The sequence below is a fragment of the Triplophysa rosa genome, linkage group LG18, assembly GCF_024868665.1.
Source record: "Triplophysa rosa linkage group LG18, Trosa_1v2, whole genome shotgun sequence".
Lineage (NCBI taxonomy): Eukaryota > Metazoa > Chordata > Actinopteri > Cypriniformes > Nemacheilidae > Triplophysa > Triplophysa rosa.
In genome coordinates, this window is record NC_079907.1 from 393,010 (window position 1) to 413,016 (window position 20,007).

A 20,007-nucleotide genomic window follows, 5' to 3' on the forward strand; every position below is an offset into this window, starting at 1 on the left:
CTCTCCCTCTCTCTCCTCTCTCTCTCTCTCTCTCTCTCTCTCTCTCTCTCTCTCTCTCTCTCTCTCCTCTCTCTCTCTCTCTCTCTCTCTCTCTCTCTCTCTCTCTCTCTCTGTTCTCTCTCTCTCTCCTCTCTCTCTCTCTCTCTCTCTCCCTCTCTCTCTCTCTCTCTCTCTCTCTCTCTCTCTCTCTCTCTCTCTCTCTCTCTCTCTCTCTCTCTGTCTGTCTCTGGTGTGTGTGTGTGTGTGTGTGTTCATGTTTGTATATCCCGGTGGGGACCTAAACCTGAATACACACCAACACATGGGGACTCGTGTCACCGTGGGGACCAAAATTGAGGTCCTCATGGGCACAAAAGCTAATAAATTATACAGAACAATATTTTTTACAAATCTAAAAATGCAAAAAGTGTTCTATGATCTTTAGGTTTAGGGACAGGGTATAAAAACATTACGCCTATGGACTGTCCCCACGGAGATAGTAAACCAGACATGTGTGTGTGTGTGTGTGTGTGTCCATAGAGAGCTGATGCTGTAACTACAGAAACACAAGATCTCATTCTGTCTCATCATCACCTCACAGGAGACTTTTATCTGTGTCTCTGTTCCTCTATTTAAAGACTGAACGTCCTACTTCAACAAATGCAAATAGTTTAGAGGTGTGCTTGTGTTTGTTTTTGTGTCTTATAAAAACAGTTGATGTGTAGACTGTAGCTATTGTTTAGAATTGTTTGATGGATCTGTAGAGTTGTAAACATCAGTCTCGCTCTCATCCCACTCACTGCAGCCTCTTAGAGCTGAAATATTGTTCACTACAACGATCAGGTCGTGTGTTTCATCAACATGACCGTAAAAGCACCAGAGCATCCTCACACGTGACCCCTGAAGAAATCATTCATCTCATATTTATATCATATTTATGTCACTTATTAAAGTAAATAATGACAGAAAAATATCATCAAACTCTCACAAAAGCAGAACAAGAGTTAAGCTCTTTATTTACTGAAAAATCTTCATCTACGCTGGACATCACAAATCTAATTCACCCGTCTACACACAAAACATACCGTCGTGCTGTAAGGGGTCACGTGACACATGAGAACCAATAGTGTTGAGTCAGTGTCATAACGTGACATCACACATCAAATTGGACATGGATTGGTTTGAGTCTGAACAGCATCTGTCCTCGTCCTCACACTCCATAAAAGAGAAATAATAACAGAACTTTTATTTCTCCTGAACATTGACCTGCGCTGCTCTTCTCCGTGTTCTCCAGACGGGACCGTCAAACATTCATCCATGTGACCATGAAGCAGCCGTAGAACATCTCCACCAATCAGAAAGCCTGAAACAAGCATTATCATCTGGTCACGTCAGATTAACGGTTCAAGTATTCATTGATCAGATTCTCACTTACAGTAAATGTGTGGCCTTGGTCAGGAATGTTTATGTGTTGTGTGTTTGTGGTGGTGACTGACCACACATTTAAAGAGCATTTCAGCTTTCACTTAAAGAGTCAAGCGGTTATCACACACTCACCCTGAGCCACTTCACTCCCCGAGCAGATGGGTGCTACGCTCCACAGGGTTTGCTGGAACGCTGCGTCCACATGTAAACTTCCATTACCATAAGACAAGTGCTGAGACACAGAAAGACACCCAGAGACATAAGAGACGTTTAACGTCCTGTTTCTAACACGTAAACACTTACGTCAAACACTGCATGTCTTCAGCCGAAATTAGGGCTGGGTATCGATTCTGATGTCCCGATTCGATTCCGATTCACAAGCTCTCGATTCGATTTGATTCAATTCTCGATTCACAAGATCTCGATTCCATTCGATTCTCGATTCACAAGGTCTTGATTCCATTCGATTCTCGATTCACAAGGTCTCGATTCGTTCAGCTCGATTCCCGATTCACAAACTCTCAATTGGATTCTCGATTCACAAGGTCTCGATTCCATTCGATTCTCGATTCACAAGATCTCGATTCGTTCAGTTCGATTCCCGATTCACAAGCTCTCAATTTGATTCTCGATTCACAAGGTCTCGATTCCATTCGATTCTCGATTCACAAGGTCTCGATTCCATTCGATTCTCGATTCACAAGCTCTCGATTCGTTCAGTTCGATTCCCGATTCACAAGCTCTCAATTTGATTCTCGATTCACAAGCTCTCGATTCCATTCGATTCTCGATTCACAAGGTCTCGATTCAATTCGATTCTTGATTCACAAGCTCTCGATTCGTTCAGTTCGATTCCCGATTCACAAGCTCTCGATTCGATTCAACTCTGGAGGTGAAGTTCATGTCCTCATTCAGCGCAGACGCAGACAAATTCATGAGCATCACGCGTGTAGCACGTTAAACTGTGCAGTTCATTCACTCAGACACGCAGACCAGACAGATGACATGTGTAAATAACAGGATTCGGTGTCCACTAGTCCGCATCTAGTTTGATGGACTCAATGCAGCCGGAAAACAAGTTTCACTCGTAAAATAGACTAAAACTAAGTAAAATATCAGTTCACCATTTCAATAAGCTATTAATGCTGTGACGGTGGCAGTTTTTTACCACTGCGGTGGTAATAGATGGTGCGGTGGTTGAGAAATATATATTATTTATATAAATAATATTTATATTATTATATTTGCGTGTAGCAACCACATGACGAGTGGAAGAGAAATATAGACCTTATTTAAATACTTGAAATTGTTAAATAATTGAAATATGATATCTGAAATAAATGAGGATGAAACATCCGTCAATGTTTAACGCGCAAATCCATCAGTGAAACGGCAGACTACAGCATATAAAACATTGAAATAAACATCAGTAAATAATGAAAACTTAAATGATATAAGAAAGCTAAATACTAAATAAAAAAGCTCTTGTTGCAGTAACTTCAGTCAGTGGCGTATTAACCCTTACGGTCCTTAACAATTCCATTTGAAACAAACTGTTTAAACCTACATTGGCTTTCCTATTCAGATTGCCATAAAAACTTTACTTTTTCCGACTCGTTGATGTGAAACTTACTTGTTGACATTGTCCAGATTAAAATGTGTAAAGCTGCACTAAATGCACGTTCAGAAGATGTGCACAGGAGCGCAAATGAAAAGATGTCTCTCCGCAACCGCGGCAAAACCTGCGCGCGCTCCGACACTAAGCAAGCGGGTCATAGCCAGTTTTGATTTTACGTATCTGTTCATTTCACAACAACATCCATTGCAAAACCCGCAGAATAACCTGGGTTTTGCCGTGCAGGCCAGCGCTCGAACGCACCAACGGAAACGTATGACAATAATTTCTGTTAATTTAAAATCTTTTAAATAAAACCATCCACAACTGAAAGGCTACAACTAGCAATCGTTATCGCAACTCTCATATTTATTACACCTATATTTGTCAGAGTGACGTGCACTACCGCCGGTGGCAGTTCGCCACCGTCATTGGCACTTTACCATCGCGGTGGTGCGGTTGTTACGGCAACCGTCACAGCCCGATAAGCTATCAGTTATTTATCAGCATGAGAAATACGTGTGAGCGTGTGAACAGACTAAAACGCGTGTGTCTCACGGTGAATGCATTTGCATGAGACTTCAGAGCCCTGTAACATGAATAGTTTAGCGGCTGTGCGTCAGTAATAAGGGTCCGTGGGGAAACGCAGCGCTCCGTGTGTACTGTAGTTAAATGGATTAAACGAGGCTTCGAGGCAACAAAAATTGCCTCGATGATTTTTTGTATTCGAATAACTCGAGTTACTCGAGGAATTGTTTCAGCCCTAGTTATTTTACATTTAAGATTCAGTATAACAAACAAAATGTCACAAGATTAGCTGTAGATAGGGGCTGCAATCATATGAACCGCTGCCTTTTATGTGAAGGTGATGTTAAATTCAACAGCACACGACGCATCCGCCATGTTTACTAAGCAATGAATGAACCATAGGCTCCCTGTTGTAACATCCACCCGCTGTAAAAAGAAAAGTGACATCTAGTGGATAGTAGTAGCTATAACATTCACGTTAATGAATGCTCAGTGCTTGCGGAAATATGAAAAAAAAAATATTCACAGCTTTTGAGAATCGATATTGAATTGACCGCATTTTAAAAAAACGATTAATAGATTTTTCTTTTCTTTTTTCCCAGCCCTATCCGAAATATATGAAATACAATCCACATCATCAGCATCGTCATCTCTTCATACTGCACTGAAACATGAGCGTGCATCAGCTGGACAATCCTGAAAACATCCGTTCTTATATCATCATCTGAGTAAAAGAAGAACACATCATCTCCGGAATAAATGTTTCCGACAGAAAACACCTGCTCAGCATTTCTTCAGTCAGTATTTCTCATGCAATGTTTACTTTAATTGAATGTATAATTTTAATAATAACTTGTATAATTTAATTCTAGGGCTGTCAAACGATTAATCGCGATTAATCGCATCCGGAATAAAAGTTTGTGTTTACATAATATATGTCTGTCTATTGTGCTTTTTTTTTTAATAAAAACATACACATGCATGCATATATTTAAAAAAAGTAAAATTTAAATTATTGGTAAATATAAATAAATCTAAATATTTCCTGAATATACATACATGTATGTGAATGTTTCTGTGGTTATAAATACAAAATAAATATGCGCAATACACGGACATATTATGTAAACACAAACTTTTATTCTGGATGCGATTAATCGTTTGACAACCCTAATTAATTCATTAATTCAGTGAAGAAACACTTATTTTATGAATTCAATGTAGCATCACTATACACGCTTGCAGTGAATTGTGGGTAATAGGAGTTGTTAAAGTGTGCACTAGTTCTAGTTTTGAATACTATATAGGATGTACAGTATGTGAATTGAGACACAGGGACAAACTCACCAGATAGCGTTCAGACGACACGCTGACCAGAATGAGATCATCTCCCACTCTCACTTTCTCTCCTTCTGACCTCTGTTTGGACGCAGGGTGAATGGTCCACCAACAGGCCTCACCTGCACACACACAGAATGACATCATAAGTGTTCTACATTCAAAAACACTGCGTATTTAAATAATGCGTGAAGTGTAAATAGGAAGTGACATCACCTGTCGTGTCTTCCTGAAGCCCAACATCAAAAGCCAGTTTGTCTGTAGATGAGCGAGCCGTGGAGAGACAGCACAGATACTGGACAGAGAAACACAACACATCAGTCAGACACACACACACGCACGCGCATACACAAACACACGCGCACACACACACACACACACACACACACTCACCATCCCGCTGTAAGAGTGTCGCAGTAAAACTGCATGACCGTACAACAGCGTCCGGTGACCTCCACCCTGAGCCGTCTGAAACACAACACACACACACACCGCACAGTGACAAGATATAATAACCAATGACACGTCTGTTTCATGTTTACTTCCCAGCCACAAAACAACCTGAAACACCCACAAACACACTGACCAGCCCAACAAAAACACTCCACAAACACACCGACAACCAGAATAAAACACTACACACACACGTCTGCACACACGGCTTAACCCAATACACACTTTTGTAGACTTAACACACACACACACACAAACAAATCATCACATTAGATTTGAAATGGTTTTGTCAGACAGTCCTGATCAATATATCGTACAACAACATATGGTGTTTATCACACAACTGCCACAGAAGAGTTTAGACTTCTGCACAAACATCTAATTCATTCGCATATAAACACCGACACGGAAAAATCCAGTTAACACACCACATGAAGAGCACATCCCAAAATACAACAACACAACACTACAAGCTCCTGAAAATCAACCGAACTGAGTGTGGGAGGGAAAGTGTGTGTGTGTATAGCACCTTACTTGTTCTTCCACCTTATTGTGTTTTGTTTCTTGTGTTATGTGTAATGTTTACACAATCATGTCAATAAAGCACCTTTACACTGACATTGTGAGAGTGTGTTAATGGTTGTGAGATCGCTGTACAGCTACACCCCTGCAGGACACACACAATAAACAACACACACACACACACACACACACACAGTGTCCTACCTTCATCATGAATTTCTGTGGCCCAAAAGAAGATAAAAACACACAAGACACTCATTACAGATCTTCATCTAGAGCTCATGACACTGAAGTCAGGATGTTTTCAGAATGATATATGACTCTGACCCTTCAAACACGCAAGCTTCTGTCCATCTCAACATACTGTACTACATGCATGTCATGTGTGTGCATGTGTCTATGTGTATGTATATTTGTGTGCGTGTGTGTGTGTGTGTGTGTGATTGGGTGTGTGTGCTTGTATACATGTTTTATGAGGACACAAATCTGTGTAATGACATGTGTATGTATATTTGTGTGTGTGTGCATATGTTTGTGTGTGCGCGTGTATATGTGTGTGTGTGCGCATGTTTTTGGGTGTGTGTTTGTGTGTGTATATGCGTGTGCGTGCACGTGCGTGTGTTTTGGTGTGTGTTTGTGTGTGTGTATATGTGTGTGTGTGTGCGCGTGTGTGTGATTGGGTGTGTGTTTGGGTGTGTGTGTATATGTGTTCGTGTGTGTGTGCGTGCTTGCGTGTTTGTGTGTGTTTGTGTGTGCGTGCGTGTTTGTGTGTGTATGCGTGCGTGTTTGTGTGTGTGTGTGTGTGTGTGTGTGCATGTGTGTGTGTCTGTTGTGCATTTGTGTGGGTTGTGTGTGTGTGCGCATGGGGTGTGTGTGTGTAATGTGTGGTGCATGTTGTTTTGGTTGTGTGTATGTGTGTGTGTGTGCGTGGTGGGTGGGTGTGTGATATGTGTTTGTGGGTGTTGCGGTGTGTGTGTCGTGCGTTTGTGTGTGCGTGCGTTTTTTGTTGGAGTGCGTGTGCGTGTCAACGAGTGCTTGTGATTGGCTCCACATTCACCACAATACAAAAGATCCAAATCAATTCAGCAGATCAATGCTATCTGAACACAGCACACACTGTACTGTAAACACACACGAGAGATTAAGAGCTCAGCATAAATCATTCTTATCATCTGTACTGGCCAATGGCATAGATCTCAGATCGAAATGATGGTCAGAGCATGAAAATAATGCAGAAATAATGGAATAAGTGGAGTGTTGTGTGTGTGTGTGTGTGTGCTTGTGTGTGTGTGTGTGTGTGTGTGTGTGTGTGTGTGTGTGTGTGTGTGTGCTGTGTGTGTGTGTGGGAAGGGTAAACCCTACGGTATGGGGACAAAATGTCCCCACAAAGATGGCAATATCCAAAATCCTTGTCCTTGTGGGACATTGTTTTGGTCCCCATGAGGAACAAGCTTATAAATCATACAGAATAACTTTTGTGAAAATTAAAAGAGCAGACAGTTGTGTGTGATTGTTAGGGTTAGGGGAGGGAATATGAGATACAGTTTGTACAGTATAAAAACCATTGTGTCTATGGAATGTCCCCATAAAACATGGAAACCCAACATGTGTGTGTGTGTGTGTGTTCATGTTTGTATATCCCGGTGGGGACCTAAACCTGAATACACACCAACACATGGGGACTCGTGTCACCGTGGGGACCAAAATTGAGGTCCCCAGGGGCAAAAAGCTAATAAATTGTACAGAACAATATTTTTTACAAATCTAAAAATGCAAAAAGTGTTCTATGATCTTTAGGTTTAGGGATAGGGTTAGGGATAGGGGATAGAATATACAGTTTGTACAGTATAAAAACATTACGCCTATGGACTGTCCCCACGGGGATAGTCAACCAAAGCCTGTGTGTGTGTGTGTGTGTGTGTGTGTGTGTGTGTGTGTGTGTGTGTGTGCGTGCGTGCGTGTGTGCGTGCGTGTGTGTGTGCGTGCGTGCGTGTCTGTGTGTGTGTGTGCGTGCGTGCGTGTGCTGTGTGTGTGTGTGCTGTGCTGTGTCGTGTGTGTGTGTGTGTGTGTGTGTGCGTGTGTGTGTGTGTGTGTGTGTGTGTGTGTGCGTGTAGACGTACCCATCTCTCCATGTCTATGTGCTGTAGTTGTGATGAAGGCAGAAAGGAAAAACAGCAGAATGAAAGAATGAAACATCATGATTGTTCTCATCAGACATCAACATCAGACTCCTTCAGTCCGAGCAAACGTCATAATGAGAATCATGTTTACTGTACTGGTAAAAAAAGTTTTAAAAATACAGTAACAATAACAAGTTTTTTTTACAGTAATGAGAATTTTATGGAGCTGAACTGTCATGACAAAAGAATGTTTAGAGAGGAACATTCTTTCATTTTAATATTGATGCATGTGACATCAAACATGGGTCATCAGAGGTCAAAGGTCACACTCTGCTCAAAAATGAGTGAAGCGTTAATGCCGATGTTTAACTGATCATCACAACAACGTCCGTTTGCTGTTCTGTCATCAAATGAAATAATTAAAGTATTAATAAATGAAATGACATCTGACCTCACATCACACATCACTGATCATCAGTACACATCATTCTCAGGTTAATTGAGGCTCCATTTATTAACATGTGTATTAGTAAACTACATATACTGAATGACATGAGAGAGAACGTTTAAGTGTTCAAATATTTTTTTTACATTGATGACGTTACGCTGATAAATAGAGCAGCTCTTCTCTTATATAACACAAGACCAGAACTACTGTACAACATTCTGCATGTGTGTGTGTGTGCGTGTGTGCGTGTGTGTGTGTGTGTGTGTGTGTGTGTGACGTGGGTGTTTTGGTGCAGTCTGCCCAGCCCTGCTGAACCGAGAGGAATCTCTCTCTCTCCCCACACACGCGCGCGCTCTTCTACAGATCTGTGTGTCTCTGTATGTCCTCTAAAGTGTACATAACACTTCTATTAATGTCATTTCCATCACATCCTCCATGCACCTGTAAATATGATTTTGCCAACTGGACCTGAAAGAGAACAGGCACCATTAAAGTGTGACTGAGAGAGAGAGCAGAACAGCGAGTTGTTCTGATCTTCCAATTTCGTCCTGCACATGTGATGGTTCTTCACACACAGTGAGACACTTCTGCATACAGGATCTCTTTCACACACACACACACACGCACGCACACACACACACACACACACATCCTGCTACGCTCAGCATTTAGTGCACTTTTATCCTCCGCCTTTACATTTCTGCACCCCCGCCTGCAGCGTCACTGAACACACACGCACGTGCACAAGCACACACACACACACACACACACACACACACACACAGCACATGCTTCTTTGTGCTCAGAATTCAGGATTTTTATGAATTTAGCAACAAAAAGACTCAGAGGGAAAAATCTAATCAATTACGGATGCAGCACATCACAACTATTCTGAATAGATGCAGAAAACAGAACACACAGTCCAACATCCAGAATAAAACCAAGAATCACTTCTCATCACAACACTTCAAATATCTCTTTGTTTGTTTAAACAGCTTAACCGACAACAGGTCAAACTCATTATTACATGAGCTGTTTTATTTTCAATAGGATTTGCAATTTTTGCAACACTAAAAATAATTATTTGTGTATAGTTTATTTTTTATATATGATATATACACTCACCTAAAGGATTATTAGGAACACCATACTAATACGGTGTTTGACCCCCTTTCGCCTTCAGAACTGCCTTAATTCTACGTGGCATTGATTCAACAAGGTGCTGAAAGCATTCTTTAGAAATGTTGGCCCATATTGATAGGATAGCATCTTGCAGTTGATGGAGATTTGTGGGATGCACATCCAGGGCACGAAGCTCCCGTTCCACCACATCCCAAAGATGTTCTATCGGGTTGAGATCTGGTGACTGTGGGGGCCATTCTAGTACAGTGAACTCATTGTCATGTTCAAGAAACCAATTTGAAATGATTCGAGCTTTGTGACATGGTGCATTATCCTGCTGGAAGTAGCCATTAGAGGATGGGTACATGGTGGTCATAAAGGGATGGACATGGTCAGAAACAATGCTCAGGTAGGCCGTGGCATTTAAACGATGCCCAATTGGCACTAAGGGGCCTAAAGTGTGCCAAGAAAACATCCCCCACACCATTACACCACCACCACCAGCCTGCACAGTGGTAACAAGGCATGATGGATCCATGTTCTCATTCTGTTTACGCCAAATTCTGACTCTACCATTTGAATGTCTCAACAGAAATCGAGACTCATCAGACCAGGCAACATTTTTCCAGTCTTCAACTGTCCAATTTTGGTGAGCTCGTGCAAATTGTAGCCTCTTTTTCCTATTTGTAGTGGAGATGAGTGGTACCCGGTGGGGTCTTCTGCTGTTGTAGCCCATCTGCCTCAAGGTTGTGCGTGTTGTGGCTTCACAAATGCTTTGCTGCATACCTCGGTTGTAACGAGTGGTTATTTCAGTCAAAGTTGCTCTTCTATCAGCTTGAATCAGTCGGCCCATTCTCCTCTGACCTCTAGCATCAACAAGGCATTTTCGCCCACAGGACTGCCGCATACTGGATGTTTTTCCCTTTTCACACCATTCTTTGTAAACCCTAGAAATGGTTGTGCGTGAAAATCCCAGTAACTGAGCAGATTGTGAAATACTCAGACCGGCCCGTCTGGCACCAACAACCATGCCACGCTCAAAATTGCTTAAATCACCTTTCTTTCCCATTCTGACATTCAGTTTGGAGTTCAGGAGATTGTCTTGACCAGGACCACACCCCTAAATGCATTGAAGCAACTGCCATGTGATTGGTTGATTAGATAATTGCATTAATGAGAAATTGAACAGGTGTTCCTAATAATCCTTTAGGTGAGTGTACATCAAATAAAACAAAATGTAGCCAGTTAAAATTAAACAAAAAAATATGAAATATTTAATAGTTTATACAATGAAAACATGTGATTACTTTAATAAAGTGCATATTCATGAAAAGACCATCAAATAGACACAAATATCCATTGATGTATCTGTACAGACCTCTGTTTCTATGGCAACTGAGGGACATAAACTCTGATAAATCAAAGTGAAAACACCAAATCCTCATTCTTACTGTCAGATACATTATGAGTGTGTGTGTGTTAGCATATGTACACTACTGAGGGCACATGTTTAGTGTTCATTATTCTCTGATGATCTCTGCAGGTGACTGTTAAAGAACGTTAAAGAAATAAAAGTCTTTCTAATTATTTCCGTCTTTGGGTGAATTTGACCAAGATACAATTTTCCAATTCTGTTTTTTTTTTATTCTAAATTATTTTGGAAATGAACTCTTTACTGATATGTTTGAAAATACTGGTGACGTCCGAAGAACATCTTAATCAGACGTGTTTCCAGAGACTCACCCCTTCGGCCCGTTCCTCGGTGTTGGCCAGCATCTCCTGCAGCGCTCGTACAGACAGAGACTGCTCCAGGACAAAGGTACAGATGGAGAGATCCGGAGGAACGTTCTGAAAAACCAAGCGATCGGTTCAGGTGATGGACATCTCTGTGTTTTTCTGTATAAACATGTTTCTGGTCTAATCTGTTTATAATGTCATCAGTGGTAGAGGAACAGAAACAGATTTTCAGTGTGATATAAGAGCTGTGCTATTAGAAAACAGAGAGATCGTCCATCACTTACAGGCCTGAGTAGTCAAACACTATTACAGCTCTCTCTTGTCTCTCAAACATTATTAAGTGTCTTTACGAGAATGATTATTAAATCATTGTCACCCACAACAGGCTTCATATTGAAGGATCAATTAAACCTCTCACATGCTAATTCAGACACACGTGGAGTTACACACATGCAGTGTCTCATAGTTTTAAATCCATACTGATCATACTGATATCTGTGAAAATGACAGAGCGTATAAATCTAAACTGAATCATATTCTTTATAGAGCGTTGTTTGTGTAGAGAAATGGGTCTCTTTACAAATATTTAGTCTCACAGCTTATATACCAGAGCTGAGAGACAGGTGAGAACAGACAGGTGATGTGAGACAGGTGAGATCAGACAGGTGGTGTGAGACAGGTGAGAACAGACAGGTGGTGTGAGATGGGTGAGATCAGACAGGTGATGTGAGACAGGTGAGATTAGACTGGTGGTGTGAGACAGGTGAGATCAGACAGGTGATGTGAGACAGATGTGAGACAGGTGAGATCAGACAGGTGGTGTGAGACAGGTGATGTCAGACAGGTGGCGTGAGACAGGTGAGATCAGACAGGTGATGTGAGACAGATGTGAGACAGGTGAGATCAGACAGGTGGTGTGAGACAGGTGAGATCAGACAGGTGGTGTGAGACATGTGAGATCAGACAGGTGATGTGAGACAGGTGAGATCAGAAAGGTGGTGTGAGACATATGAGATCAGACAGGTGATGTGAGACAGGTGAGATCAGACATGTGATGTAAGACAGGTGAGATCAGACATGTGATGTGAGACAGGTGAGCTGTACCTTTGAGTTGGAGGTGGACTCCAGAAAACAGAGTCTGTTTCCGAAGCCCTCAGCAGCGAGACAGAGCTTCTGCTGCTCCTTATGGACCATCGCTGAACACTGCAGGACCACCTCGTCATCCTAAACACAAACAAACACACCACCATTAATACATATGACTGTAAACACAAACACACACACACCATTATTAAGATATTTGTCTGTATAGACACACACCATTATTTATATACTGTATGTGACTGTAAACACACACACACACACACACACACACACACACGCACACAAACACACACACACACGCACACAAACACACACGTGCATGAACACACAAACCATCATTAAAATCAACCCAGTCTTACAGCATTTTCTGACAGTCACGAAATTTAGAATCTATTGATAACCCCGGTCTGGTGTCACTCAGCACGACTTTCAATATACATACGGCGTGTGTACACATTTATTTAGAACCTCATATCAGGGGAAGTTTTCACAATTTCACGAGGCGGCAAAGCAATGATAAAATCCCAGCCTAACCCCGGCCCTAAACTTAATGTCACAATGCCAAAGACAAATCATAATAAAACCTCAAAAAGATCATACGAATTCACACGAATAATCTAGGTACGAATAGGTATGAATTCCCATCGGATTGAGTTGATATATTTTTTGACATATGAAAGATACTTTGTATCAAAATACATTAGATTGACAGTGGTGCTGAGTGACATGAAAAAAGTCCCATGACTCAATTTCGTGACTGTCACAAATTCCTGTGAGAACACACCTCTTTAAATGACAATGATGACAGAAGTCAGGATATTTTAGTCTCAAAGAAGGAATTCACTACAGTAACAGGATTTTCATCCTAACATCTCAGAGTCAGACAGGTTTGTATCAACAAGATTAAATGATAGGACTGTTTTCAAGAATCTGAAAATGCTACATTTGTGAAAAAAGGTTTCAGTGTTTCTAAATCCTTCCTCCCACACGGAGTGATGAATTTAAGCGAGTGAGTGAGAGAGAGAGAGATTGTGGGGTATATCTCCTGGCAGAGCTTCACTTCCTCCTCTGTTAGGAAACCCCTCCGCATTTCTCCTGTAACCACCGGTGTGCGTGTGTGTGCGTGTGTGCGTGTGTGTTTGTGTGTGCGTGCGTGAGTGAGTGTGTGTGTGTATGTGTGCGTGTGTGCACTAACACTGTTATAGACCCGAGACTGACTGTCTTATGAGCGTGACGCATTTAACATCACTGTAGCTACTGAATGATGACATCACACATACTGTACCAGACACTACAAATACTGTGAGAGACTTTCAAACATGCCACTGCAGATACAGACACTGCGGGAGACCAATCTACATTTCAGAAAAGAGAGAGAGTGTGTGTGTGTGTGTGTGTGCGTGCGTGCGTGTGTGCGTGCGTGCGCGCGCGTGCGTGCGTGCGTGTGTGCGTGTTCATGTTTGTATATCCCGGTGGGGACCTAAACCTGAATACACACCAACACATGGGGACTCGTGTCACCGTGGGGACCAAAATTGAGGTCCTCATGGGCACAAAAGCTAATAAATTATACAGAACAATATTTTTTACAAATCTAAAAATGCCAAAAGTGTTCTATGATCTTTAGGGTTAGGGATAGGGTTAGGGATAGGTTTAGGGATAGGGTTAGGGATAGGGGATAGAATATACAGTTTGTACAGTATAAAAACATTACGCCTATGGACTGTCCCCACGGAGATAGTCAACCAAAGCCTGAGTGTGTGTGTGTGTGTGTGTGTGTGTGTGTGCGTGCGTGCGTGCGTGCGTGCGTGCGTGCGTGCGTGCGTGTGTGCGTGCGTGCGTGTGTGTGTGTGTGTGTGAGACACTGCAAACATTACTGAAAAAAATCATGCCTAAAGGATGCTGCAGCAAAGACAGAAGGAGAGAGACAGAGAGAGAGAGAGAGACAGAGAGTGTGAGAGAGAGAGAGAGAGAGAGAGAGAGAGAGAGAGATCATCTGTGAGCAGTCTGAATCTGCAGCATCCTCAGAGGACAAACGTTCTTTCTCAGAGTTTGATCTTTTATAGCTCAGGAGATTTAATGCTTCTCATTTGTTGCTCATTTAAGCATCAACTAAGGCCCAATCCCAATTCACCCCCTACCCCTCCGTTTGGCGCGTTCACATGAAGGGGTAGGGGCGTCTCAATTCTCTTTTGGTTGGAGGGCTAGGGGTAAGGGGAAGGGCCAGATAGCCCGTCAAATTAATATTTTTCAGGACCTCACTTCAAACGAAGGGTTAAGAGAAATTTCCAACATGGCTGCTCACTCGAGCAAGCAGACCCTAATGTAAGTGATTTTTGCCATTAATAAGGATTTTTATGACAATTTTTAATTTTATGTATGTTACATTCAATCTTGTGTTTGTTTACGGTGATGTTCTTTTAACGTTTGCAAAAAATCGGACAGCACTGATTGCACGATATTAGAAAATATATTTCTATGTCATATACCCGGTGCATCGGCGCATGTCCTGTGAGAGACTTTCAAAACATGCCACTGCAGATACAGACACTGCGGGAGACCAATCTACATTTCAGAAAAGAGAGAGAGTGTGTGTGTGTGTGTGTGTGTGTGCGTGCGTGCGTGCGTGCGTGTGTGTGCGTGCGTGTGTGTGTGTGTGTGTGTGTGTGTGAGACACTGCAAACATTACTGAAAAAATGTCAGTACATAGCTCTGACATAACATAGCTCTGACATAACGTTAGGAGCTAGCAACGACGTATGATGACGTATACCAGTGTAGTAGTGGTGTCCCATTTCTAAGTGGAAAATTTGTAACCCTTCCCCTTGCCACTTTGTTTCAAGGGGCAAGGGGAAGGGGCGAGGGGTCGGCAAAGGGGTAGAAAATAGAATTGGGATTGGGCCTTAGTCTCAGATGCTCCTCTTAAAGTAAAGAGAATGAAGTGAGAGTGTAATTGTTGAGACACATGAAGAATCTGGAGGTGTAAATGAATATAGATTGTAGAGGTCAAATAATCTGGATTTGAGTGCATTTGAGTTCATATTGAGATCTTCAATAATTTTGACTTCTGGCAGCAGATAGCCTATCACAGTATACAAAGCTAAGTGTTTTTTTTATATTGAAAGAGTAGAAAAGAGATAGAAGTCAGAACTGATCAGTCAGGTGTTGACGGAAGAGATGTGCATTCAGACGGTTCTTAAAGATAGCCACAGAATCTGCTGATCTTGTAGCAGCGGGCAGGTCATTACACAAATGTGGAACCGATCCAGAGAAGGTACGTGAGAGAGATCTTTTACCTTTCTGGGATGACACCACAAGACGTGGTTCGTTTGCAGAGCGTAGGGATCTGGCGGGTGTATTAATCTGTATTAGTGAACGAAGATAAGGGGTGCAGAACCAGTGGTGGTCTTGTAGGCCAAGAGCAGAGTTTTGAATTTGATGCGAGCGACTATAGAGAGCCAATGTCACTTAGTGAAGAGAGGAGTGACGTGCGCTCTCTTCGGTTCATTGAAGACCACTCTTGCCGCTGCATTCTGGATCATCTGTAGAGGTTTGGTTGTGCGAGCAGGAAGTCCAGCTAGTAGCGCATTGCAGTAGTCCAGTCTGGACAGAAAAGAGCCTGGACCCTGGACTAGGACTTGCGTAGCATGCTGGGATATGAAAGGTCTCATTTTCCTAATGTTGTACAGGATGAATCTACAGGACCGGCAACAGTGAAGTTAAACTGATCATCGATCACCACTCACAGGTTTCTGGCCGTTCTGGAAGATGTGATGGTCGATGAGCCCAGTTGAATAGAGAGGATGTGATGAATCTTTGGGTCGGCTGGGATTACAAGCAGTTCTGTTTTAGCAAGGTTCAGCTGCAGGTGATGGTCATTCATCCAGAGCGAAATGTCGCTCAGGCATGCTGAAATGCATGCAGAAACAGTCGGATTGTCAGGCTGAAATGACAGGTGGAGTTGTTTATCATCCGTATAGCAGTGATAGGAAAAGCCATGTTTCCAAATGACAGAGCCTAGGGATGTCATGTATACAGAAAAGAGCAACGGCCCAAACACTGAGCCCTGAGGCACCCCTGTGTGGAGATGTTGGGACTCAGAGACCTCTCCTCTCCAGGATACTCTAAATGACCTACCTGAGAGGTAAGATCTGAACCATTGTAGCACCACTCCAGAGACACTCATAGCCTTGAGGGTCACCAGGAGGATGTGGTGGTTAACAGTGTCAAAGGCAGAAGCCAGTAACACACACCTACTGTATCTGCGATCATGGTTTGTATAGTGCATTATAGCAAATAATCAGACTAATAAAACTTACATGTAAACATGTTACTGCAATTAAGTCCTTTTCAGATTATTGGAAATAATCACATTATTGATGCGATTATAACCGTAGTCATTGTTGACATCTCTTCTGAAACTCTAATAACAGAGACATTTCTGACATTTCTGACTCTTTTTCTCAGAAAGAGAAATATCTGAGACACAGATGAGACTTAAGGAGCGGGTATACTTGACTTTCCGTGTCCGTCTCGCGCACAAACGTCCGAGTTCGACACATGCGCAGTACAAATGAGTATGTGTGCTCTACCAGACTGTCAGAGGGCAGCGCTGAGTCGCGTCATTCACAGACCCACTGCAAATTAATGATAGAGGAAGTCATTCGCCAATGCAAACAATCCAAGCAAACAGCAAGACAACAAAGAACAACAACCAAACAGTATAGAGAAGGATATGCTTCAGCGTGTTGGATTTGTATCGTTCTTCGACAACGGCACACTGCACACTTTCTGTGTGTGTATTGACCCCTAGTGGACTAGTGCTTTTCTCGCGCACGGCCATCAGATCCATCAACTCAAAACACAGTGATCAGAGTTAATACAGTGAGTGCTGACATCTGCTCTCTCTCTCTCTCACACACACTATTTATATACAGTATATAGGTTTGTTGACGCCTCTGGTCAGATGATGACGCTCATAAACATCCCACACACTAAACACGTGATTTCCCATCATGCACCTCTGCACATCCATCCGCCCTCCCAGAGTGAATGTGGGTGTTATGACCTCTAACCGCACAAAAACTAAAACCAGCAACACACACATCCCTGTTCCAAACCCTCATACAAGGTCATAAGACCCTAAACGCTCTACACACACGTCAAACTGATCTTAGAAGAGTGCGCACTGCTGTCAGCGCAGTATGATGATGTCTAACTGACTGCAGAACTGTGATCAGACTGTGAGTCTGCACAGAATGATGAACCATCGCACACACACAGTCAAGGTACAGTCAGTGTCTGTGTATAAAACACTTCTTCAAAAGATCGTGTCGCCAGGGGCAACCACGTCCATGACATCATAACGGAGGTCTTCTAATGGCTTCTACTAAAGGAATGACTGCATCACACATTCACAACCTTTAATGGCCTCGCGAGCAACATCACATTTCACACACACACAACGTAAGACATGCCAGATACATACAGTACCTGTACACACACACACACAAAAGGAGTCGGCCTTCAGTCATGTTTCATAATTACATTTACATACAGTACAAATAAATAACAACTCTGGGGGCTGAAAAACCACTGAATACATCAAACACACAAACCTCACAACACAAATATTATTTTCACCACCTCACATTTATGAATTAATTACATGTGAATAACATGTCATATGTGCTCACCTGTCTCACCACCACAGATCTCTTATCTCACTTGCACTTTTGTGTGTGCGTGCGTGTGTGTGTCACTGACATGTCTGGTGTTATGTGTATCTGGTGTGTGTTTGTGATTGTGTGTGTATACAGTGCTGTATGTCTGGAGTTACAGTATGCGTGTGTGTGTGTGTGTGTGCGTGAGCTCCTCCGGATATAAATGATTTAACTGGAAGCGAAGCCTTTAATCAAGTTATGTCATGAAACCGAGATGAAGCAGGAGAAACACAACACATGGATCAGTGCGGCAACAGAATCAGTCACCTCACTGACACACACACACACACACACACACACACACACACACACTCCTGATGGCATTAAGAGGAAATACAACAGCCATCACATCACAAAAAAAGACAACAGAGAACACACACATATAATCTCTTGACATCAGCATTTATAAACGCCCAGACACACACACACACACACACACACACACACACACACAATGATTGAGGTCTTCATTAATATTCTATGTGGCTCCATCTGCCTGTTGTCGTATTCTAGAAAACAAATACCTACTGCCTCCAGCAGCATCCACACACACACGCACACACACAAACGCACACACAGTCAGTGTTGTCTGATACATTTTTAATACATAACACATTAAGATAATGAGTGAAAGTCTCTGGGCTTGTGTTTGCTGATGTCACTTCCTCACTAAATCACCATCAGATACATCATGTGTCATGCTCTCATCTCATTGAGCTTGAGAAAAAAACTCTGAATTGTTATAAAGTTATAAAGTCAGAATTGCATGAAATAAACTTACTATACAAATGTCAAAATTGCGAGATCTCGCAATTGTGAGTTTTTCATGCGATTCTGATTTCATAACTTGCAACTGCGAGTTTAAATCTCGCAATTTTGAAAAAACGAAATTTAAATTTTTATTTAGTGATGGAAACAAGTTTCCATGAAACATAATGCAGCATTCAGAGAAGGGGGTGAAAATGTTTAAACAGGATGATGTGTAAAGATGTTTTATTTTGTTTATAGATCATATTTTTTTCATGTAGTTCTGCCCTTCACATTAAGCATGTATAACCACATGTTTCCCAGACGACAAAAGAAGTACATTTTGCCTCCAATTCAAAAAAGTTGACACACCTCAGCTCTTAATGCATTATGCTGCCTTTTTGAGCATCAGCATTTTTCCTTTTCTTTTTTCTACGATTGTGTGCTTTTTTGCTTTAAAATATATTGTGGAAAACTAATGTTGTTTAAAATAAAATGCAGAGGAAAACCAAGTCCTCTGTTTGATGATCCCTTTGTGTTACGTACCTTATCAGTATTCCAAAGTATTCTAAAGTATTTAGATTAAGTTACAGAACTTGTGTAATATAACGAAATACATTACAAATTACTTTTAAAGCATGTATTTTGTAATCTGTAGTAAAATACATTTTAAAAGCCCTGCATACCATAGTATTTACATGCCAACATGTATCATAGTAATACCATGGTACTTTACTGAAGTGTTTTTCAGTGGATATTTCAGAACTGTACGAGATGTAGAACACTAAAGACATTGAATCTCGCTGAACACATGTAGAAGTGAAATCATTATACCACACTGTGTTACACAACACACAAAAACACACACACACACACACACACACACACACCTGTGAGGTCATCCCTGTTTGAGATCTGAACAAATCTCTCAAACTTTACCATCTACTCACACACAAACCTGAAGCTGTACAGACACAAGTCTTTATAAGTGAACCCTCATCAGTGTGTGTGTGTGATCTAGAACACTACACAAACATTAACATTAGTGTGTGTGTGTGATCTAGAACACTACACGAACATTAACATTAGTGTGTGTGTGTGTGATCTAGAACACTACACGAACATTAGCATTAGTGTGTGTGTGTG

General features: G+C 41.8%; 1 protein-coding gene across 1 annotated transcript in view; it reads right to left on the reverse strand.

Moving 5' to 3' along the window:
* Window positions 1-20,007, reverse strand: part of ryr2a (ryanodine receptor 2a (cardiac)) — a 100,413-nt gene that overhangs the window by 70,370 nt on the left and 10,036 nt on the right. Inside the window, exons 2-10 of the mRNA XM_057359207.1 lie at window positions 12,392-12,511; window positions 11,294-11,398; window positions 7,981-8,001; window positions 6,065-6,079; window positions 5,279-5,353; window positions 5,102-5,180; window positions 4,895-5,007; window positions 1,537-1,636; window positions 1,246-1,342 (exon numbers count right to left, since the gene is read on the reverse strand). Coding sequence (XP_057215190.1) covers window positions 1,246-1,342; window positions 1,537-1,636; window positions 4,895-5,007; window positions 5,102-5,180; window positions 5,279-5,353; window positions 6,065-6,079; window positions 7,981-8,001; window positions 11,294-11,398; window positions 12,392-12,511 — 725 coding nt within the window. The remainder of the gene's footprint in view (window positions 1-1,245; window positions 1,343-1,536; window positions 1,637-4,894; window positions 5,008-5,101; window positions 5,181-5,278; window positions 5,354-6,064; window positions 6,080-7,980; window positions 8,002-11,293; window positions 11,399-12,391; window positions 12,512-20,007) is intronic.